Source organism: Phyllobates terribilis, unplaced genomic scaffold (genome assembly GCF_046119375.1).
Source record: "Phyllobates terribilis strain yellow unplaced genomic scaffold, ASM4611937v1 Scaffold_2__4_contigs__length_985480577, whole genome shotgun sequence".
NCBI lineage: Eukaryota > Metazoa > Chordata > Amphibia > Anura > Dendrobatidae > Phyllobates > Phyllobates terribilis.
Window position 1 is genome coordinate 810,659,729 of NW_027362762.1, and position 25,127 is coordinate 810,684,855.

A 25,127-nucleotide genomic window follows, 5' to 3' on the forward strand; every position below is an offset into this window, starting at 1 on the left:
CCATGTTCCTGTACGGTCAGACACCGCCATTACACCGTACACAGCAGGGGCACATTTATAAGATTATCTCAGCACAGGAACATTTTATTTAAACACATCCAGTGATGGAAATTATTATCATTCCAAGATCTATTGATTAAAATGAATTTGTGTTTGTGGGAAAACCCCTTTAAGACCCATTTTGTCTAGATGGCCAGGATCTCTTACCTCTTCATACCGTGTAGCCCACCGGTCGTAAAACTGTAGCTTTTCCGAGAGAGAGCAGTCTTTATGAGCAGCTGCAATTATATCTCTGACTTGTTGTAGCCCTTTATCACTATTCTCCATGTTTACAGATTTTCAAGAATGGTACATTTCACTTGTCCTCAGATATCTGAAAAGAAAAAAAACAATATCAGAAAAAGTAAATTTTTAAGGTCAAACAATGTATCCTAATTGTACTAAAGTTGAATAAAGCATCCAGCATCCAGTGTCTATGAATTATAATGGACCGAGCACACTCACTCATTCGTTCCTATAGCCGACAGACAAAATCCAAGACAGAAAATATGTGAAGTTTTGGCCCCAATCCTGACCTTCGTCTGACCCAATGGATTGTGTAAGTAACAGAGGAGAGACAGCTGATATAGCAGAAAATAGCACTAAGGCTATGTGCCCACGTTGCATTTATGAAGCAGAAAATTTCTGCTGCATAAATGCAAGTCCTCTCCCGGAAAAACGCATGCGGAATTCCGCACGCGTTTATCGCGCGTTTATCACGCGTTTTCCACATGCGGAATTGCCTTGCGTTTTTTATGCATTGGACAAAGGCAATTCCGCTTGCGGAAACGCAAAATTAAATGACATGCTGCGGATTTTTGAACGCGGCATAAACGCTGCGGAAAAATCCGCAGCATGTGCATAGAAGTTGCGGAAACCCATTGGGGATCATGGGGTGCGGGTTACCAAGCATTTTACAAGCGTTTCCGCTGCGGAAATTCCGCATCAAAAACGCTTGTAAAACGCTACGTGGGCACACAGCCTAAGGGTATGTGCCCACGATGCAGAAATTTCCTGAGCATTTCTGCATCTTTTTGGCAGAAAAAACGCATGCAGATTTTACATGCATTTTTTCAGCGTTTTTCAAGCGTTTTTTTACATGCGTTTATGTATGTGCTTTTTTTTCAAGTGGTTTTCCAAGCGATTTTGAACATCACTTGGAAAAGAGCTTGACAAGTTCGTCACACAGTACAAATCCATGCAACTGGCATGGATTTATATTGTGTGACCAACTTATGAGGAGATTTCTGCTTCAAATCGTGCATCTAGTGTAAATAAAAACAATTAAAAAGTAAAAAAAACCTTATACTCACCTCTCCGACGGCCCACAGGATCTGCGGTGACGTCATTTAGTCAGCTGATGGTCATGCGACCGCTGATGTCAGCGGTCAGCTGATGGTCGCGTGACCATCAGCTGACTAAATGACATCACTTAAGGTCCTGCCAGTACACCGCGGGCCGCCGAGGAGAGAGGATCGCCGCCGGGAGGAGACCGGGGGCCGCCGGAGAGATGAGTATGAATATTTTTTTTTATTTTTAAATTTTATAATTCTTTTTTAACTTGCAGGTACGATGGTACCCAGGTCGGATGAGAGTCTCCTCTTCTCCCAACCCGGGTACCATCCGCGCATTGAACCGCATGATATCCGCATGTATACATGTATACATGCGGATGCCATGCGGTTCAATGCAAGTCAATGGGCGCGATTTTGCGGCAAAATTGGTTGTGGATTTTTCCGCAATGATAATCCGCAACGGAAATTTCCGCACCATGTGCACAGCACATGCGGATTATCATTGGGAAACATGACAGACATCTTAACAAGCAATTTTAATGTGTTTCCGCGGCGGAAATGCCGCCGTGGAAACGCATTAAATCTGCATCGTGGGCGCACAGCCTAATGGTAAAGCATGGTACACATGCAATCTGTTCTGTGAAACAAAGGTCCGGATTGTGGACTGAAACATCACTCATTTTCTGAGTGACGTTTCAGTCCACAATCCGGACCTTCGTCTGCTTCTTACGGTGGAGTGTCAAGTTCTTTGTTCTTGATCTATATACACTGTGTGCAGAATTATTAGTGCGTATAAAGTGAATATTTTGACCCTATCATCATTTTTATGCAGATTTTCCAACTACAAGCTGAATAAACTTGAATGCTTATTGGATGATGCAGATCAGGTGATGTGTATTTGTGTAATGAGGGAGGGTGCGGTCTAAGGATACAACACCCTTTATTAAGGTGTGCAGAATTATTAGGCAGCTTCTTTTCATCAGGCAAAATGGGCCAAAAGAGAGCTATAATTGACTCTGATAAGTCAAAAATTGTTAAAAGTCTTACAGAGGGATGCTGCATTCTTGAAATTGCTAAGTTATCGAGGCGTAATCACAGAACCATCAAAAGTTTTGTTGCAAATAGTGAACAGGTTCGCAAAAACGTGTTGAGAAAAAAAGACGCACATTAACTGACAAATATGTGAGAAGAGTCAAATGTGAAGTGATCAGGAAGCCATTATCCTCCAGGGCTGTCATATTCCAGAACTGCAGCCTCCCTGGAGTGCCCAGATGTACAGCTCAGAGACATGGCCAAGGTGAGGAAGGCTGAAACACGACCACCAGTGAATAAGACACAAGTGGAAATGTCAAGACTGAGCCAAGAAATGTTTGAAGACAGAGTTTTCAAAGGTTTTATGGACTGATGAGATGATGGACCACATGGATGGGCCTATGGCTGTATCAGTAACAGGTACAAACTTCCACTTCGACTTCAGCAAGGTGGAGCTGGGTTACAGCTATGGGCTGGTATTATTAAAGTTGAGCTAGTTGAACCTTTTCGGGTTGAAGATGGACTCAAAATCAACTTCCAAACCAGTTTTTAGAAGACACTTCTTCAAGCAATGGTACAGGAAAAAGTCTGCCTCTTTCAAGAAAACCATGATTTTTATGCAGGACAATGCTCCATCGCATGCATCAAAGTCATCCATTGCTCGGCTAGCTAGTATAGTCCTTAAACATAGTGAGAGACAGAAACTCAGATGCAAACAACACAGTGAAGATAAATCTAATCCCAATGGACCCATGTTATTGCATATAGGACTAATAAAGAGAACGGGCCATCATCTTGCAACAGTAAAGAAAAGGGGGGATTGTTCCTCTGTGAAGCAGAGAAACAAAAAGATGGCCACACAAGTTCAAAATTGTAAAGAAGTAAGAAAATTCCTTTATTAACACATGTAGTAAACACAAATTACAAAGATAAATGCGGACGACAGAGTAGACACAGAGTGCTGGATCCACATGAATAAAACAATGTTAAAAACTGTGACACAGCGCCCGAAAGGTCAGCCTATATAGCAAGTGGAAATATAAGGGGGACAGCGACAGGGTCACATGTATTAATAAATATATACCACCCATCATGAATACCTTTTCCAAATAGTACCCCCAAAACAATAATATCCCATCACAATCAAAATACCCAGAAACAAAAGGGTTAAAACCCTTATACAGATGGAAGTAATACAACCAATTGGTCATAAATAAGCTAAAATAGCTATGTACCTGGGTAAGGCCACCAGACAGGCTCTGCTACCGTCACCCCGACGCACGTTTCGGTAGGAAAACCTTTTTCAAGGGGTAATACTGCACACCAACCATCCACCTTTTATACCCCCACATCCATATCTGCAGCGTGCACATGTTGCACAGTAAAGCGGAAGTGCCGTGTAACTGACTTCCTGTTTCACTCACTGCATGTAACTGACTTCCTGCCTCACTCACAGCGTCTCCATGGAGAGTCGTCAACAGCCCTGTCATGTGGCTCCAGGCTCCACCCCCTCGCTTCACATGATCAAGCCCAAGTAACTGACTTCCTGTCTCACTCACTGCTTGTAACTGACTTCCTGCCACATTCACTACGTCTCCATGGCGAGGCATAAACAGCCCTATCATGTGGCTCCAAGTTCCACCCCCTCACTTCACATGATCAAGCCCGAGTAACTGGCTTCCTGTCTCACTCACTGCATGTGACTAACTTCCTGCCACATTCACTGCGTATCCATGGAGAGGCATCAACAGCCCTGTCATGTGGCTCCAAGTTCCGCCCCCTCGCTTCACATGATCAAGCCCAAGGTGCCACCCCCATGATCATGGGATATAAACACCACTGCTGCCCGGCCAAAAATGACGCGGAAACTCCGCCGCACCACAGGCGCACAGCGGCGTCGGCATCACAAGGACGTCGAGAGCCACTGGGCGCATGCGCGAAGCGGAGGGACCGCGTACCGGCCAGACAGCGATGGCGTGCACCGGAGCCACCACCAAGGCACCTGACAGCTGGCAGGAGACAAAGAAAGGGAACGAAAGAAGAAAGATTTAAAGGAGAAGGAGGAGAGGACAAAATTGACTCAGGTGGAACATAGGAGGCAGACAAGAAAGGGAGCAAATAGGAAATGTGTATACAAATAAGTACTGCAATCAAAAGTATTACCATAATAGGTGGAAGACATATATATATCCAAAACTGTTAACCTATATCCATATCAGTACATACAATATAGAGTACATAAATATCAATCCCATTAGAGCATTGTACAATACAATCTTCTGCAGATCCGTCTCATTAGAAAAAATAATACATTAATGTAACAGCAAAAACCACATATATCTCTCAATATATGCTATATCAGTGAATTATGCAATCATCTTCTCATGGTGTCTGCAAGACTACATCATCACCATCCTCCATGGAATCCAGGTAGATAGCTGCATGATGTCAAACAATGGAGAACCGGGAGGTAAGGGCAACTCACTTATCACTGGTAACAGGGCAGACAATATGTCACGGGCAACAATCTAGTGGAGAGTCAATGTGCAGCATTAAAATAAGAACAATGATAAAATCTGAAATGCAAAAAAGAATATAAAAACAACTGAGGACATCACATGCAGACCGGAAATTAAAGAAATGGGACGAAGCTAATACTCTCGTTCAACCCCTTCGGTTGCAGGGTTTTAAGTGCCCATATCCATTTAGACTCCAGCTGGGCCAACCTCTGGGTCACTCGACCACCACGGATACCTACAACTATATTGTCTATACCTCTCACACTCAGCCCAGTGGAGTCACATCCATGGTATAATTTGAAGTGGCGTGGGATAGTCCTTAAACATGAAGCAACAATGACATTGCTCCCTTTGTCACCTGGCCTAAACCCTATTGAGGACTTCTGGGTCCTTCTTAAATGGGAGATTTACAGAGAAGGAAAGCAGTCACCATTCTGGACAGTGTCTAGGAGGCCATAGTTGGTGCTGTCCAAAAAGTTGATCGTCAATAGATTATGAGACTGGCAAACTCCATGGATGGAAGGTTAGTGACTTATTGAAAAGAAGTGTGGCTTTATTGGTCACTGATATTATTTGGAAATATCAGAAATGTATTTTTGTACATTTTGAGTTGTTTGGTTATTATTGTTATAACTTTATCAGATGAAAATAAACAATTGAGATGGGAACATTTACGTTTTTCATTTAATTGTATAATAATTTTGCACACTAATAGTTGCCCAATAATTCTGCACACATAGATAATCTCCTGAGAAAGACAACCTTAAATATTCAGGTTTAGTAACAATTTGGATTGACAGACAGAACTGTAGTTGTTTCATATTAAAATTAATCAGCAAAAGTACAAGTTACCTAATAACTGTGCATACAGTGTATGGATTGGAACCATTCTCGGGCACTGAAGAACCAGGAGTGTCATGTAACTAACATATCTATGACATTAAATATAGCCATTAATCAGAAACGCATTGAATCTTTATAAAATATTAATATATAATAGCATGAAGCCAATGTCAGCTAATATGCCTTTTCATGTTATATGAACCCCATAGAGAGAGTTTCCACTCTCTTATCTATTTGGCTGACTTCTGATCAGCATATGAACAATCATCCGTTTTTCATCCTGAAAAAAATTAACCATACTTCATCCGTATTTTCATATGTATGTCTGTTTTTGGCATCTATATGACATCTATTTTAGACAATGATTAAAATATTATACAAGCCAAATACAATTACCTACGTATGTTATAATTGTAAAGGATACCACAAGCACGGGTTCTTGTACAGCATCAGGTTTTTTTTAATGCACCCATTAAGTTTAATTGGCAAGTCTGAGCTGAAAAAACAGATCAAACTAGTGTATGCTGTGATTTTTTACACTTAGACAATTACGTTGGCTGCATACGAGAGTATGAAAAATTGTCTGAATTTAATCCAGAAAACTCAGATGATTTTTTTTCTAATTTTCATCCGATTTTCACCTTTGTGCCATCCGTGGGTCCATGTTTTACGTTCACATGATGCCCGTGTATGATCAGTATTCATGTAACTACATTAAAACATGTATGTAATGACATACAGTATCTTAGGTTTAGAATAGAAATGTTCCGTACAAATCGGTTGCCACTTCGATGTTCCATGTGGGATCCGTTTTTTTTTAAGCACCCATAGAATTGAATGGGTGAGTCTCATTCGAAACTCAGAAGAAAGTAGTGCATGCCGAACAGCCCTATTAAATAACATGGGTCAGTGTGCTGTCCGTGTGCTATCCAGTTAAAAATCGAACAGCATACATCCGATTTACAAGTGCATCTCACTAAATTAGAATATCATTAAAAAGTTAATCTATTTCAGTTCTTCAATACAAAAGTGAAACTCATAGATTTTATAGTCATTACAAACAGAGTGATCTATTTCAAGTGTTTATTTCTGTTAATGTCGATGCTTATGGCTTACAGCCAATGAAAACACAAAAGTCATTATCTCAGTAAATTAGAATACTTTATAACAACAGCTTGAAAAATGTTTTTAAAATCCAAAATGTTGGCCTACTGAAATGTATGTTCAGTAAATGTTAGAACCCTTTTTTTCTATCTTGTGGTTTGCGGTCACGTGACCATCTGCCTTTATATTCCAGCTCCGCCCTTCTGGCTGTGCTGGACTTCAGTGTTTGACTGTCTCTCTAGCCAGGTACTTCTGTACCTTTCTCTGTCAAGTTCGCTTGGTCCTCTGGGACCTCTAGTACTTTTGTCAGTTTGTCTTTTTGTGTTCTGCAACAACTTCTTTGTAGGAGGTGTCCCATTTTTGTCCCAGTCCTTAGTTCTTTTAGGGACCCCTCCCTTAATTCTATAGGTCTTCATTCAGACTAGCCGAGGACTAAGGCGGGTCTGTTCATTAGGAACAGGCAGCCGCTACATCGTAGGGATTCAGCTTAGTCTTACTGTAGGGACAGCTTTCCCCTATCTTTCCTTAGTACATGTTGCAGATCATAACAGTAAATGCACTCAATACTTGGTCTGGGCTCCTTTTGTATCAATTACTGCATCAATGCGGCGTGGCATGGAGGCGATCAGCCTGTGGCACTGCTGAGGTGTTATGGAAGCCAAGGTTGCTTTGATTGCTGCCTTCAGCTCATCTGTATTGTTGGGTCTGGTGTCTCTCATCTTCCTCTTGACAATACCCCATAGATTCTCTATATAACTGGTGACAGGTTCCCAAAACCTCGTCCATCGGACCGGACCGACCGCATTACCATGCAGCGAGGGATAATTTAAAAAAGGTTTTCGGCGGGTCTACAGGGGAGTCAGGGGGTTATATAAGCATTTATGGGATGCGGCACAGGCGCTGCATAAGGTGATAGTTTTAGTTCATATAGGACAAAACTGGTGACATCTGTGGCCCTGTTCCTGGAACCTGACCTATGGCAATCAGCTGACTGTGAAGGGGGCTATTTTTTTTTTAGACATTTCTTAGATTCTATCATGAAAATACATACTAAAATAGTTCATTTTTTAGTAGACAGTATCTTAAAAATTCTCTTAGCACTTGCCTCTGAGGTTCACATGACAGATCAGATGACATCTCCTATACTCCTGCCATTACAAATTGAATTGCTTGTTGTTTGTTTTCCTAGAAGCTCAGATCTCTCAGCACCACTTTACACATGTGTGTTATTGGAAGACTGGAGGCCCATATGAAGTTATGCAATGCATTAGGTAAATGGTTCCAGTATGGTGCTATTCATCAAGTGAGGAAACAGAGCTATTAGATAGGAGCAATAATTCCTTTTACTCACTGTACTTTGTCATGTGGAGGCCTGCCAAATGGCATTAAGTAGAATTAATCGTAAGAAATTATTAGGTGGAAGGTTTATTTTATTCACATGCGTTATGAGTTTCTCAATGACTCTCAGTTTCCTGACATGCAGAATGTTGAAAATGTATAAACTTGCTTCCAGGGATTGGTTAAAATTTGTTTAGTTCCCTATATCAACCCTCAGAATCAGAACCCACCTAACCCTCTGTGTAAGCCACATATAGAAGTTGCCATACTTGCTTATGGTCCTCTCCACTCAGTTAAAGTCTATGGGAGTAATGGTAACAGTTTCCTGTACATGGATCTGTAATCACTTGGGTGCTTTTCAACTCTATAGGATCACCAAAAATCCATCAGTGAGAGTGTGGTGAAGGACTCAGAGGTCTACCTGCCCTCTCTATAATCTTTGTTGTTCCTAGTTTTAGACTGAAATATTCTACAACTACCAGGTTATTACCTTCTTTTTTTCATCTGTTCTTCCGTTTGCTTGATAGACATATGACCATACAGTCCTAGCCAAACAGCAAGTTCCTTGTCGGTTGTGGTCAGACTATCTCATACGAAATACATTCCTGTTCAGTTTCTTTGTTTCTCTGTTTTCTAGGTTTTGCTACCTAATTTTTACCTTTTTTACCATTTTCCATATACCTGAGACTTGGGGAGATACAAGTAGTAGTCCAAAGGAAGGGTGGCTGTTACTTCTAATCTAGAAGATGACAATTCACATCAATCGGCAATCCTAGATGATCTGGGTGTAAGGCCTTCTGCCTAGCACTTCAAAACAACTCATATTTATCAAAACCAGTCATTGTGACTCCAACCAGGTGACTTCATCTGTTTCCTCCAAGATGGGAACCCTGTGTAAGTCAACTACATCTTTCTCAACTTCTTCCGTAATGGCCAATTTTCATTTTTGTGCTTTAATTGTTTTTCCTCCCCTTATTCTAAGTGTTAGATTTTTTACATTTTCCATCGATTTTGCCATTAGAGGGCTTGTTTTTTGCAGGACCAGTTGCAGTTTTGATTGACACCTTTCACTTTACTATATAATGTATTGAAAATGTAAAAATAAACAAAGTGTGTTGAAATTGTACAACCCCAATTCCAAAAAATCCAGCAAAGACGACCCAGGACTGTTGAGCAGAGAGAATAAAATATGGCTATAAGATATTTCCTAATCATTGCATTATTGTTTTCTTTACATTCACATAAAAGCAGCAGTAAAATCCATCTACTTTTTTGTAGAAAACTTTAAAAAGTATTCAAGTATAGAAATTTGAAGGCTTTTAGTCCGGGAGAGCTATGTTTGAGAAATATTAGGTTTAGGGTCCTACCAGAAAAAGATCATCTTGTTGTGGCTGGTGAGCACACAAGAATTGTCCAATTTGTGTGATAAGAACCTTCTTTTTATGTTAGGAAGTGATGGTCAGTTTTTCTCTTTGTGTAACAGACTATCAACATGGCCACTGGACGAGAGTTCTATAAATCTTTTCGCTCATAGGCTGGCTGTAGACAAGCTTATGAAAAATTGTCCGAGTTTCACCCAGAAAACTTGGACGATTTTCAACTAATTTTTATACTTGTGCCATCCATGTGTCCATTTATTACGTTCATGTGATGTCCGTTCATTTCATAGATCTACACTAAAAGATGTACATAATCAAATACAATTTTTTATTGTATCCTTAAAAATCAGATGTCACTCGGATGTGTTGGGATCTGCTTTGTTGTGAGTCTCATCCGAGACTCGGAAGTAAGTATTGCATGCTGTGATTTTTTTCCTAACTGACAGATGCACTCAGAAAACAATCGTTCATATGAACAGCCCTATTGAATAACATGGGCCAGTGCGCTGTCCGTGTTCTATTCAATTAAAAATCTGATAGCACACACATCTGATTTATACGCTTGCATTTTTAGTGTGTTGTTGAAGCAGAAACACAGTAAAACACATGTAATTCAGAAATTATTTTTCAAAGCTAGGTAACTCAGCAAACATGAAGTTTCCTAAACAAAGTTTTATTTAAAATATGACACTGCAGTTGAAAATAAGAGATAAAACCACAAAAAAAAGTGTAAAAAAACTGCATGTAACCTAAATGTGCTAATTTGGTTCAGAAATGCTACAGAAGATCTGCAGCACAAAAATTCAGGCATCCATGTGAAATATGTGAATGCTACTCATTTATTTTCATTAAACAGCACATGAGTCATAGATATAGTGCTGGGCAACCCGCCTGATCTAATAGTATGGGTGTCTTCAATAAGCTGTAAGTCAGACACTGTGCATTACACGTACCTGTGTGACTGGAGTCCTATACAAGTCTCATCTGTGTGCATTTTTAATACTAGACAACCTCCATGAATTGGTAGGTTTGTGAGTGGTTGCTTCATCAGTATCTTGCATCTGTGCTGCCCGAGCTTTTATCATGGGGGTCCACTGCATCCTGCTAATGCATTGGTAATTTGACCTGGTGTTAGTAAGGCTGTTTCTTTTTCTGCAATGTTCTTCCAAAAAATGCAATTCTAGCCTTTTTTTTTTCTCGTTACACTATTTACCAATCGGGTTATTTCATTTTATATTTTGATAGATCAGTTTTACAAATGTAACACTATGAGATAAGTGCATTTTTTACATTTATAATGGGGGGGAAAGATAGGTGATTTGAACTTTAGATTTTTTTCACTTTTTTAAAACATATTTTTAACTCTTTATTGTATTTGTTAGTCCCCTTTGGGGACTTGAACCTGCGAACGTCTGATCCACAGTATTGCTGTATATAGCAAAAATCACGGTCTCCTCCTGGCTGCTATGACAACCTATTGGCACGTTGTGGGGGAGCTGATGGGCGGTTAGAATGACGCGACACCCTGTCGACACACAGTATTTGCTGCTGCCAAAGATTGATAACTGTATTTAACAAGTTAACACATGTGAGTGGAGCATCAAAATCAGGGAACCAGCGTATGAATTACCAGTATGTCATATATTAGTAAGGGGTAAAAACCTTTTTATTAAGTGCACTGCAATGTTTCCATTAATTATAGAATTAGCAACTATGCACTAGAGTAGATAGCAGGCTAAGTAACCTATTTTTGTTTTTGTAGAAAGGCCAGGTCCTTGGACAACCTCCAATGTGACTCAGCCTTAAAGAGGTTGTCCACTACTGTATCATTGATGACCTATCTTTATGATAGGTCATCAACATCTCATTGGTTGGGGTCGACACCCGGCACCCCTGCTGATCAGCTGTTCTCGGTGTCGGCAGCGGAGGCCGGAAATGGTCAATTGCTGAGCTGCTCCATCTTCTGATAATGGCGGCGGCTACTGCACATCCGCCTCCTATTCAAATCAATAGGAGGTGGATGTGTCGTACCCTGCTGCAGCCACTATTAGAAGACGACCAACTCCGCAATTGAGCTTTTCTGGCCGCTGCTGCCGACACCGAGAACAGCAGGGGTACCGGGTGTCGACCGATCAGACATTGATGACCTATCCTAAGGTCATCAATGATAAAGTAGTGGACAACCTCTTTAAGCACTCGGCATACTTCTTCTTGAGTTGTGTAGCCACATATCATGCTTACACATTTACAACCTGTACTCAGGCCACGTAGCTCAGATTAATGAGCATTTATTTCCCAGTTATGAATCTGGATAAACTGGACATGGATTTATAATATTCACATTTCCCTGAAACCATGAGCAAACATTATTATATGAAAGCTATGTCCATTAATAACTCCCTCATCCCAGCACCTTCGTGTCAGCTCAGCTGCACTAATGCAGAACATTCTCCTCATGTAAAATGGAATTTGGACATTTTTTACTACGAGAAAAATGTGAAAAGCCTCCAAAGTGACTGTTGGTGGCTGCAGCACAGTCCTGGCTAAGATGCTGTATTTGCATATGTGCCAAAGGTGCGGTCCCTTACACGAAAAAAAAAGGATAAAAAAATACGACTTTATGTAAAAATGTTCTCTCAAAATCTCCTTAGAAATGATTAAACAAGCAATCACTCACAGTTCATGTATAGTAAAGCTAAGTTCTAAATTGTCCGACTAATCCACATATTAAATAATCCGATGGTTTGGCTTTATTATTTAACATCACCACCAGCTGTTTTGTCTACATGGCAAGAAAAATGGGAATACTCCCTCTGGTGGAGAACAGGTGCAAGTTTTACAGTGCTAAAATATGATCCACTATGAATATATTGGGGAATTGGATTATAGTCTGTCACCTAATATAATTTAATTATCTGAATTTTTCTCTTTACTATTGGGAGCAATTTCAGTAACTATGTTAAAGAGAGAGAAAAGAGGCACTAGAAAAGGACAGACAGTGCCATATGAGACACATACTAAGCAGTGAACAGCAGGAAAGTAAAATTGCATTGCCGGTCAGCAGAATCCAGACATCATATAGTAGGTCAGTCTTGCTCTACTCTCTTGGCTCATGTGCCATGTCTTGGTCCCTTCTCCTAGGGCCAGTTTCATTTGTGCAAGCCCATGCTCGAATATTGTGGTAAATCAGCAACCACCGTTAACATCATCACCCAAAGCCTTTTAAGGCTGACTAAGACATGTCATCAAACTGCTATTCAATTCTCTGCAACAACTTTGTAGCTCGTATCTTTGATTCCTGGTGCTACTGTACTCTCAACTCTCTCGCAAAAAGTACCTGACAACCCACTTTTCTCTGTTAAAACGGGTGATTTTTCTTCTCATAACTCTGCTGCAAGTATCCAGTTTGCCTATTTAGCACTGCTTTTCTGCAGTTAACCATATGTCTGTTGACTGCATATGTCTCAGCCATTAACCATTTTTCTGCTGCAAGATCCGGATTGACTATACATCTAATGTACCTGCATATATCTGCACACTTGACTCAGTGTCTCCTGTTGTTTACGGCTCCACTTGTCTACCTGCTGTCCTGCATACCCAGCTGTCGTAATCCTCGCTGATCCACGTGCTGACTGACAAGACCCATTGAGCTGTGTCATAGCACCCAGTTTGTGCTGCTCACCCTGACATATGTCTTTGAGAATCTATCTAACCAGGTGAGGTACAATAGTCTATTTAATCTACTTTGAATTGACTGCTTAAAGAGGTTTATAGATTCTGCATCAGAGTTTATAAACCAACTTTATTGTGGGTTGATACGTAGGCAAGATATCACCATTTTGTATTTATTTATTTTTTTCTTTTACTCACTTATATAGCGCCATTAATTCCATAGCGCTTTACAGACATTATGATTGATGTAGTTGCAGTGTAAATACCATGACAGCTTGTCATCATCTATTCAAAAGGTACTCACAACGCTGATGACAGCCATTTTGCTGTATATTAAACGTATGTGCCAAACACTATGTCAAAATATTCATATGGATTATTTCCAATTGAAATGAAAAGTCTACATTGATATAAATTCCAGAAACTTCTTCCAGATATGACTAAAATATTGGAACAAAACCTTCAAGTCCACTTCTAGTTTCTGGAAGACTATTGATGTGACTTTCCTAACTTCAGATCTTCTAGAGGGCTTTAATAGAGAACTGATCTGTCGTAAATGTGCTGGATGTGCACAGTTCAAGAAGTCATTTCTAAGAATTGAGTCATTTATTTTACCTTGTAAAGAACTTACATTGCATTCTTTGGCTTTCCAGACAATAAGTTCACATTCTCCAGATACTATGTTGAAAATTTGCTACAATTAAGAAATGTTTTTTAGTAGAAAACATGTTCACATATTTGGCCAGTACTGGAAGATGAGTGAATTGTTATTTTGGGCACATGGTCTGCAGTCTGATCAGCTTGGGTCATAACAATCTAACCTTCTAGATCTAATAGATGTACGTAGAGATTGTAGAACACAGAGTCCCTATATTATGGAGATGTAGGGACTCTATGCTAACTCCATACAGCTTTATATTCTCCCATAAACTTAGAGGTGCAGTATAATATGGGACCACAGCAGTCTATGGCTGTTGTATTATCGCTAGGAAAGGTTTGGGAATCCTCCATCATTTTTGTTTTTGCATGTAAGATGGTACAGATGGAAAAACAAACAAGACACACAGATGTAAAATGGATCCACCACACTAATAAATAGGTCCTTTTTTGCGGACGTGAAATAAATCACTGATGTATGAATATGGAATTAGCCACATCCTTGTACAGACCCGCGGTACATCGATCTGCACATCTGCTGCCAAAATAGAAGTTTTCAGTGTTAAATGAGCGCCGATCAACTATATTCAAGTGGTGTGATGCTTGTTTACTGGCTCTTTATATAGGCTAGCGACGAATGGTGGGGACAGAACCAACAATTACAAGATGGTTAGGTCCCCATACAGTATCATGTTATTGGTAGCATATCTCCCGGTAAAACACTGCACAATGTACTGTCGAGATTAGAAAATATTATTTTTTGTTTCAGTATAAACTATCCAATCATCCCATGAAAGAAAGGCCAGGGAGCCCCACAGGGCGGACAGGCCACATGACAAGACAGAAGGTGGGGAGTGAAGGGTTTACAGGATTTGAATAGGTGTTCAGGGATATGTGTGGGGGGTTTTGATTGGAGGGGAGGAGGTGGGGGCAGGAGTAAGAGGAGATATAAGGAAGTGCAGGGGTCAGATACCTCCTCTTGCTTCCTGGAATGCTTCTGGACATATCCTGGACACAGACTGTAGAGTCATGTCTGACCTTGCGGCCTTATTGGAGCTGGTGCGAGCTGCTACCGCGATTCATGGGGCAGATCTGGTGCAGGAACAGCTTAGGTCGGTCTATGTCCCCACATCTGGAGAAGAAACCAGCAGGTGAGATACGGAGCAGGAGACGCTCCAGGAGCCCCCTTGGGGACCCTCTGGGGCTGGGGAGCAGTGGGGGTCTGTGGTTCCTTCTCCAGACCCCATGAGGAATCCTCGCTGGAGTCGCGGCCTACCGAAAGTGTGCGTGCCCACAGCGCGGCCTACTTCCGGTTCGCGGCCTACCAGGCCCCGTATCAGCGTGACGGTGACCCGATGACGTGCCAGCCGGGGATTGTACCAGCGGGGAGACTGTCCTGTGGAGCCCCCTGCAGTCGGCAGGGGGGCCTGCCCTCATCATCAGGTGGGCTACTTATTGGGGAGCAGAGGACATCAGCGATGGCCCCGGGGACATTCAGTGGCCAAACCCAGCGTTGGAGGGAGCGGGGGCAGCCTTCCTGCAGTTGGCAGGGAGGATTTTGGCCTGCTATGCAACAGCGCAACAGGGCTATGGGTAGCACAGGCGATGCAGCAGGTGACCATGACGGGAGGTCTGGGTGATGAGCGGCCCTCCTGCAGTCGACAGGATGGGTCCGTGTCTGCTGATGGGCCTGACATGACAGAGGAGGCTCAGGGGTCCCGGTTGCTATGAGGGATCGCGGGGGCAGGCCGTCCCGCGGGGCCCTTCTAAGACCAATGATCAGGGGCAGGAAGCGACCAGTGGAGGAGCGGGACCATAGGGAAATTTTTTCTTTGCTCCCGTTAGAAAAGTTTAAACTTGATAAGGTCAAACCTAATGATTCCAAAAAAGAAAAGGATGAGGAACAGAAGCGTAGGTACTGGTTAATCCCCTTGTACGTTTGCAAATTGGCTGCAGACTTTTGCAATTTTAGCAAGTGTTATTGGGGAGAAGGAGCCTGAGCATTGTTCAGCTCTTTTTGGCTATAAGGATGCAATAGGTGAAGCGCATAGGGTTTATGGGGGTTTGGCGTAGCTCAGATATGATGAGCCTTTTAGACAAAAGAAGGCCTTGAGAACTGGCATTAGGTGGGACCACAAGGATATTTCCTTGTGGATGCGTCTGATAACAGCCCCCACATTTCATCCCTTTTGGGGAAGTTCTGGAGGTTCTGGGTCAGCCAGTGGATCTTCGGCGTCTCAAAAGAAAGTTTTTTGTTGGCAGTTCAACGAGGGGCAGTGCAAGTTTGGGGGAACATGCAAATTTAAGCACAAGTGTTCCGGTTGCAGAGGTAGTCACGGGTTCAGTAAATGCTTTCATCGAACAAAAGGAAAGGCAGGCAGGGTTCTTGGAAAGAGGGAGGACTCCGGTGAAGGTCGGGACGATGCTTCCGTTTTTAAATAGATACCTGGATATGGAGGCGGCTAAGTTAATTGAGTTGGGTTTTTCTGAAGGTTTCAGGATCCCATTTGATCCTGGAGCGCCTAATTTTCAGACGGGAAACTTGAAATTGGCAAAGACGCACCCTGAGGTAGTGTTGGAGAAGCTGAATAACGAAGTGGCTTTGGAGCGCATGGTGGGCCCATTTCGGGATCCGGCATGGCTGAAGTTGAGAATTTCCCCACTGGGTGTTGTCCCCAAGCGGGAGCCTAATAAGTTTCGGCTTATCCATCACTTATCTTATCCAGCAGCAGACTTGGTGAATGATGGCATCCCGGCAGAGTTATCGTCAGTGTCTTACGTTTCATTTGATAAGGCATTGGATTTGGTAAGGGCAGCAGGGCAGGGCGCTTTGATGGTAAAATCTGACATTGAGGTGGCATTTCGCATGCTCTCAGTGCATCCGGACAGTCTTCATCTGTTAGGTTGCATGTAGGATGCAGACATTTTTGTTGATCGGTGTTTGCCTATGGGCAGCTCTATTTCTTGTTTGTACTTTGAGGCTTTTAGTTCATTTGTTGAATGGGTGGTTCGGGATGTGTCAGGAGTTTCTTCGATAATTCATTACCTGGACGATTTCTTTTGTGTTGGTCCTTCTGGCTCCTTAGTGTGTTCAGTTTTGTTGATAATGTTAAAGAAGGTGACCGCATTGTTTGGCATTCCGTTAGCCGCAGACAAGACACAGGGCCCAGCTACGGTGATGCGTTTTTTGGAAAGAGAGATTGACAGCGTAGCCATGGAGTGTAGGCTTCCGGAGGAAAAATTGGTGGATTTGCGGCTGTGCTTCGAGCCAAAAAAGTAAGGTTGAAGGTAGTTCAGTCCTTGTTGCTTAATTTTGCTTGCCGTATAATGCCAATGGGCAGGGTGTTTTCCAGGCGGTTGTTGGCAGCAATGTCAGGAAAATCTTCACTGCATCATTTTGTTCGCGTTACTCAGGATATCAAGGCTGATTTGGTGGTCTGGGATTCCTTTTTAATGGAATATAACGGTTGCACGTTGTGCATGGACAAGGTGGTGTCCAATGATTACTTGCAGCTTTACACTGACGCTGCTGGTTTATTGGGTTTTGGTGCATTTTTTCAGGGTCATTGGTGTGTGGGTCATTGGTCAGTGTCATGGCAGGCAGCAGGTTTGGTAAAAAAGTTGTCCTTATTGGAATTATTCCCAATTGTAATGGCCCTTGAGCTTTGGGGGTCCGAGTTTAGTGGGAAGAATGTGTGTTTTTATTGTGATAACCCGTCGGTGGTTCATGCAATAAATTAGTTGTCAGCAAAATCTCCTCCTGTGGTAGCCTACCTGCGTCATTTGGTGTTGCGGTGTTTGGTTAGGAATGTGTGCATAGTAGCGAGGCATGTTCCTGGGGTATACAATGAGGTGGCTGACGCTTTGTCTCGTTTTCAGTTTAACAGGTTCCGTCATCTGGTGCCATAGGCAGACAAAGTGGGAGCGGAATCTCCCAATGTGCTGTGGAACCTGGTGAAGGTGTATTTTTTGAGTTAATGAGGAACTCTGTGATGGTGTCTATGTGGAATCGGTATCAGAAAGTGGCTAGAAATGGATTCTTTTAGCGCGTGTGCGGAGGTGAATTCTTCTGATAAGGATAGGTTGTTTTTAGTGCTATCCTTTTGGGGAAAGATTTTGTTGCTGGTAGATCAGTGTCAGCAGTGTCGCAGAGATGGGCGGCTCTGGCATTTTTGTTTAAGCTGCAGGGTGTGAGGGATGTCACAAAGGAATTTTTGGTGAGTTAGGCAATGAAAGGTTTTTGAAAAGGCTCGGCTAGTCGGGATAGAAGGAGGCCTGTCTCCTTTGAACAGTTGAACAAGTTGCTGGGATGTGTGAACTCTGTTTGTCATTCTCATTATGAGATAGCGTTGTTTTCGGCGGCTTTTGTATTAGCTTTTTTCAGAACATTTCGCATTAGTGAACTAGTTAGTCTTTCACGATTGATTGAAGGAGGTTTAAACTTGGGTGATGTTCGTGTGTTGAATGACAGGGTGGAATGTGTGTTGAGGCATTCTAAGACGGTTAAATATTGCAGAGGTGCGTTGGTGGTGTTGTATGCGATTCCTGGTCATCAGGCCTGCCCTGTTGCTGTAGTGAAGCGTTTTGTGGAATTTCGGGGTGGTGTACCGGGTGCGTCCCTAAGGCACGTTAATGGTTCTTCACTGTCCAGTTTGTGGCAGCTTTCAAACAATGTCTGTTGGTGAGGGGTGAAAGACCTGAGGAATACGGGTCTCATTCATTCCGCATTGGCGCGGCGACATAGGCTGCTTGGTGGGGCTTGGGTGATGATGTGGTTCGGCGTAACGGTCTTCGGGAATCAGCACGTTTTCGCTCATATGTCCGCCCTCACCTTGTGGTTATATAAGGTTGAGTTGGCTGGAGCCGTTTCGTTCATGTGGTATTATGTGTATTAATGTGGTGATTGTTTTTGTCTTGTTATAGGTACATGTTTGATTTGGATCCTTGGTCACTCATACGTATTCTGGGGTCCATTACGGGCCGATGTTCGCACGGATGGTCGGCAGCTCGGGCAGGCTAGGTCCACGGTGCTCATCAAGTGGCTGAGTATTCGTGGTATGGTATGGTATTGCTGGAAGTGGCATACTATTGTAGGGTGGACCATCTGCCGATTGTACTCGTTTTGCATGTTAGAGGAAATTACCTTGGTATCAGATCATCTCGGGAGTTGATCAGAGACATTAAATTTGACCTGCTAAGGTTGTGGTCGGCTTATCCAGGAATCCTTATTGTTTGGTTGGGTATTGTGGCTCGGTTGAGTTGGAAGTATGCAAAATCGGTGGAGCGTATTAACAAGACCAGGATAAAGGTAAACGGGGGGTGCTTCTGGACCAGACTTATCTGTTGTGATTATATATGTAATGTTTACATGGTTACTGTTATATTGTTTATAATGTTCTGCGGCGCCATTGTTGTGGCTGCCCCAGATTGTGTGTATTGTTTAATAAAAGGCTGCTCTGGCCATTTAACTCATGTCGCATGCAGTTGTGTGTTTCTTTAAAGGGATTTTAAGATAAAGGGTGGGTAAGATCTGGAACGACCAGAAATCCCTTCTTGAATTGTCATGAGCATTTTGTTGATACATTGGGTGATTTCTGACATGTTAATACCTACGAATGCTTGTCTGCCCTACGGTACTTATAAATGTGGATGCTCTACATACAGTAGTGGAAAAAAGTATTGGCACCCCTGCAATTCTGTCAGTTTCTTCCTGAAAATGATTGCAATCACAAATTCTTTGGTATTATTATCTTCATTTAATTTGCTCATCAAGAGAATGCCAAGAGTGTGCAAAGCAGTCATCAAAGCAAAAGGTGGCTACTTTGAAGAACCTAGAATATAAGACATATTTTCAGTTGTTTCACACTTTTTTTGTTAAGTATATAATTCCACATGTGTTAATTCATAGTTTTGATGCCTTCAGTGTGAATGTACAATTTTCATAGTCATGAAAATACAGAAAAATCTTTAAATGAGAAGGTGTGTCCAAACTTTTGGTCTGCACTGTATAGTCATACATACAGTGGGGGAAATAAGTATTTGATCCCTTGCTGTTTTTGTAAGTTTGCCCACTGACAAAGAAACTTTCACGACACGGCCAATTTCCGTTTTTGCATTTTCGTTTTTTCCTCGCCTTCTTCCCCGAGCCATAACTATTTTATTTTTCTGTACACATATACACATGAGGGCTTGTTTTTTGTGGGACAAGTTGTACTTTTGAATGACACCATTCATTTTACCACATAGTGTACTGGAAAACAGGAAAAAAATTCCAAATAGGGAGAAATTGTGAAAAAAAAAAAAAGGAATTCTGACATTGTTTTTTGGAATTGCTTTTACAGTGTACATTTGGTGGTATACATAACCTCATAGTATGATTCTGCTCCTCTGTATGATTATAGGGATACCAAATATGTCTGGATTTTAGTTATTTTAGAGTTGAAAAAAAATCTGAAGTTTGCAAAAATAAATTTTTGGGGTTGTGTCACCATTCTCCGAGACCTGTAAAGTTTTTATTCTTTGGTCGATGGACCTGTGTGATGGCTTATTTTTTGTGGGGCAAGATTACATTTCTATTGATACCATTTTGTGATACAGTAAATGTGATGTTTTGAACACTTGTTACAGCATTTTTTGTGGAATTGCAACAACCAAAAAACGTAATTTTGGTGTTCTTGATTTTTTTCGTTTACGGTTAAGTTATTTTTACATTTTGATAGATCAGACTTTTCTAAACGCAGCGATACCACATATTGTATTTTTTTATTCTTTTAATATATGTATTTTTAAAGGTGGAAAAGAGGGCTAATTTGAATTTGTGTTTTTTAATTTTTTTCATATTTTTTTTTACATTTAACTTTTCACTGTTCTTGTTTGTCCCATTGGGGGACTTGAACCTGCAATCATCTGATCGTTTGTGCTATATACAGCAATACCACAGCATTGATGTATATAGCAGAAATCACAGTCTGCTTTGAAGCCCTGCCACAGGTAATATTTCAAAGGAGCTCCATAATGACAAGCATGGAGGTCTTCAATAGACCCCTGGCTGTCATAGGAACCCATCGGCGACCCGCGATCACATCACAAGTGAGCTGATGGTTGCATGGAATGATGCGCCCCCATGCCGTCGTGTGTTACATGCCGCTGTAAAAGATTGACAGCGGCATTTAACACATTAACAATCATGAGTGTAGCTCAGCTCCACCTGCAATTGTTAGGGGCAGGTCTTGGCTGTAACACATAGCCATCACCTGCCGGGTATTAGGCAGGCTCACTCAGTGAGCCCGCTCCTTATACCCACTTTCAACTTGTGCCGTACATGTACGGCAGATGTTGTGAAGGGCTTAAAAATACACATTATGAAGCATGAGAGAGGGACCGTGTCTGGGGGCCAACAAACATGAGCATTTGAATCATATATGTGGCAGAGTTGTAACCTCAGATTTTTGCCACAGATTTAGGCCGGCTTCAGACGAAAGTATGGAAAATTATCCATTTTTCATCCAGAAAAAACAAACAATTTTTCATCTGTATTGTCATTCTCATGCCATTCTTACGTCATCCGTTCTTTTTTTTTGCATCCTGATGACATCTGTTTTTATACATCAACAAATTAAAAAAAAACACAAGATCAAATACAGTTCCCTATCTTAATCATTTCAATGGATCCATAAATAACTAGCATCATGCGAATGGTGTCCGTGCGGCATCCATTTTTTAAACATCAAATAGGGTATAATAGGCAAGAGTGATCACAAAAAATAGATAAAACTAGTGCATGTTACAATTTTTACACATGGATCGTGGCTCCATGTTTAAAAACGCCCATGTGAACAACCCATTGACTTGTATTGGTCAGTATTCTGTTCGTGTGCCGTTCCTTTTACATATGGACAGTATATGAAACTCAACTCAACCATGCTCACCTGAACGAGCTCTTAGGGAGGCTAGTTTCACACATCTGCAAAACAGTCAAAGTGCGGTCTGCGGTGTAAGGACTGGCCATGGGTCTCCAGACCGAAACTCAAAAGCCACATAATTTATATGCCTGTGAGGCAGTTGAGTTTGGGTCAGGAAACTCTCCATAAATTGCAGTTCGTGCATGGCCCATGATTAGTGGATGTGTGAAATATGCCTTAGGGTGCTTTCACACTGCGTTTTGGCAGTTCTTTGGTCCCGTTGGGGCTTACGTCCAAAACCCCCACAAAACGGGATTCAGGCCTATGCACTGACGGGGCCATAAACTATAATGATGCCGACAGAGTGATCGTGCACTTGGGGTGCCCCTGGGGGTTCAGTCACCACAGAGGTACTGCATCTCACCCAGAAGTGTGGTATCCCACTCTCAGGTAAGGATGGAGTACTGCCCGGGACCCACACACTTGCATCCATTACACTCCACTTCAGAGGGAAGGGCGAGATTGTTCCTAAGGGAGAGCACAGTCCCTGTTCCCCGGCTAGAGGGTGGAACCATGTAGTGGGTGTGGGTGGAAGAAGTAGTTTAGGGGAGCACTTCAGTAGGTGTATAAAAAGCGGAGCCATCTTGAGAGAGTGTGTTCAGTCTGAGGAGAAGTAGTGGGAGCAGAAGCTCTGCAGGAGCTCTGCTCAGAGGAGAGGAGAGGAGCGGGCCTGAGTTGAGAGGCCCAGGAGGAAAGGCTGGAAGAGGACGGGAGCAGAGGGAAGGCTCCAGGAGTGAGGGGATCCCAGGGGCACGGGAAGTGAGGATGCCACCCGAGCGCCCTAATCTACCAGAACGTGGAGGGATCAGGCCGCAGAGGGGATCGGCCCCTAACTAGTGGAGAACTCTTCCACCTCCAAAGCATTTGGAATTATACATTATGATGAGATATTGTAAAGCAAAGGGCCCATATATTGTTCTTGCACAGGGGCCCTCTTCTCTCTGTGTCTGCCAGTGGCCTAGGGTATGTTACTATATAGAAGGCAATGTCCAAAACCAGGATTTCTGTTATGCCATGCTGCAGTAAACTGGTTGTCAGGCTGGATCAACTAAGATCTTAGCTCCGGCGCCACATTACAAAACGTTTCCATATTTTGCATCATAATTATGGCACATTCCATCTATGCCAAGCACAGCCCTGTACACACCATTAAACCTCGGCATCTTAATACCATGTCTAAAAAACATGGAGACTTCTCCTTTATTGTGTGACAAGTGAAACATGAAAAGTGAGTGGATTTGGCAGAGACGCGTGGTTGCTTTATTATCCAATAGACAAAACATGAGATTTTTTTTTCTGCATGTTTGGCCACAGCACATTTTTCAAGGCTGTTATGTACAATATCGATTTATATAATAAAAAGCAGACAAGAAATATGCGCCTTGGCGTAAACTGAAACGACCAAGCCAAAAAAGACACATAGATTGTGCCTGTTTTCATATATCATAAAACAATGGAGCAAGTGAAAAATAGACACAAACTATTTAGGCTGGAGAACCCTTTTGGAATATATACAACCCTGGCTAGAAAAGTACAGCTTTGCCAATCTTTCTGCAATATTTTCTGGCATTAGAAAAAAAAATAAAATTAAAATTACGTCCCATTTTTTAGCCAAGAAGGTCTGTTTACGAGGATCATTCTGTAAAAAGGCTAATCCAATTTTCATTACGTATATTAAAAAACATGGATCCAGACTGTTGGAAAAGAACTTCTACAACTTTCATAAGACACGACCTCATTTATATATATGTCTCGTGTGTGCTTGAATTTATGGACTGACAATGGCTGGCCTTTCGTAAATAGACACATATGACAACGAGAGGTTAATGGAATTTATGAGTCCTGTCATGGACGGAGATCTGCAGCTCCTGACAGTACGCCATCACCCCAGGAAACAATCTGCTGACACAATGGAGGACAATGTTTGTCCGTACAATACCTTAGCAGCACGGAGTCAGGCTTGCAGGCATGTACGTAAGGACTGCAGCTCCCATGATGCACTGGGAACAAGGAAGTCCTGCCCTGCACACAAGACTATCTCCCACTGACTTGCATACTGTGGGAGTGGGACTGTCGGAGGCTGCTTTCACACGTCCGCGTGCTGCCCAATTTTTTTTATTGAGCGGCACACAAACCCATAGTCTTATATGGATCTATTCACACATCCGTGAAAATGATGGACACGAGTGTGAGATAGTGTGACTGTCAGCAGGTACTTTTCTGATCTGATTTTGGCGATCAGAATTGGACATACTCAATGGGTGTGTATGCTGCTGATAAAAAAAAAAAATGGGACAGCGCACGACACGTCTTGAAGATGTAGCATAAAGGGAACTTGTCACTTGAAAAAAAACGCTATTAACCTGCAGATACGGGGTTAATCTGCAGATAATAGCATTCTGAACCTGCCCGGCGCCTGCACCTAGAGCCCCGCTAATGGGAGGAAATGAACTTTATTCCTCCCGGTAACGCTTGGCTTTCAGTCACGGGGGCGGCGCTGGTTCAGTCACTGCTCTGTGTATAGAGAGCGGCGGCTGTAGCCTCATCCCTGACACTGACTGACAGCAGCTCAGCATTAGGGCGGCTATCAGTCAGTGCCGGGGTGGTGGTGGTGGGGGGGAAAGCGGTTACAGCCATCACTCTCTATACACAGAGTGGTGACTGAACCAGCGCCGCCCTCGTGACCCGAAACCCGAACGTTACCAAGAGGAATAAAGTTAATTTCCTCCCAGCAGCGGGGCTCTTAGTGCAGGCGCCGGGCAGGTTCAGAACACTATTAACCTGCAGATGAACCCCATATCTGCAAGTTAATAGCATTTTTTCACATGACAGATTCCCCTTAAGAAGCGTGATAGTCCATATAGAATTTTTTTTTTTTTTTGTGTTGATGCAGTTTTTTGAGCCAAAGCCAGAGCTGATCCCTTCAGGACAGAGAAGCATGAGTATTTTAATTATATTTTCCATTCCTCTTGTATTTATTCAGGCTATGGCTAAAAAAAAAACTCCATAAAAAAATAATCTACAGTGGTGTTTAAAAAAAAAGTTGGATGTGAATCAATTCATATTTTCCCCTTCAGTTGTGCTGTCTGGATCCAAAATAGTTAAAGGGACATTTTAATTTGTTCTCCACCCCGAATAGCTTCATTTGTTATTTATTAGGCTAGGGTCACATGACCATTTTTCCCTCATCCGAGAAAATCGGTCTTATTATGCTAATCACACTGTGATTAGAGTGTGCTCTGATTTTCACACATGACGAAAACAAAAAAGAAATGAAATGTCTCCAAC

At 42.2% G+C, this 25,127-nt stretch overlaps 1 protein-coding gene across 2 annotated transcripts in view; it reads right to left on the minus strand.

Moving 5' to 3' along the window:
• METTL27 (methyltransferase like 27) overlaps nt 1–23,914 on the minus strand; it is a 208,007-nt gene extending 184,093 nt beyond the window's left edge. For both annotated transcript variants that reach the window (XM_073667589.1, XM_073667588.1), the window contains exons 1-2: nt 23,779–23,914; nt 208–373 (exon numbers count right to left, since the gene is read on the minus strand). In XM_073667589.1, the coding sequence (XP_073523690.1) occupies nt 208–327 (120 nt within the window). In that variant the 5' untranslated portion in view covers nt 328–373; nt 23,779–23,914. The remainder of the gene's footprint in view (nt 1–207; nt 374–23,778) is intronic.
• Between the last annotated feature and the right edge of the window lie 1,213 nt (nt 23,915–25,127).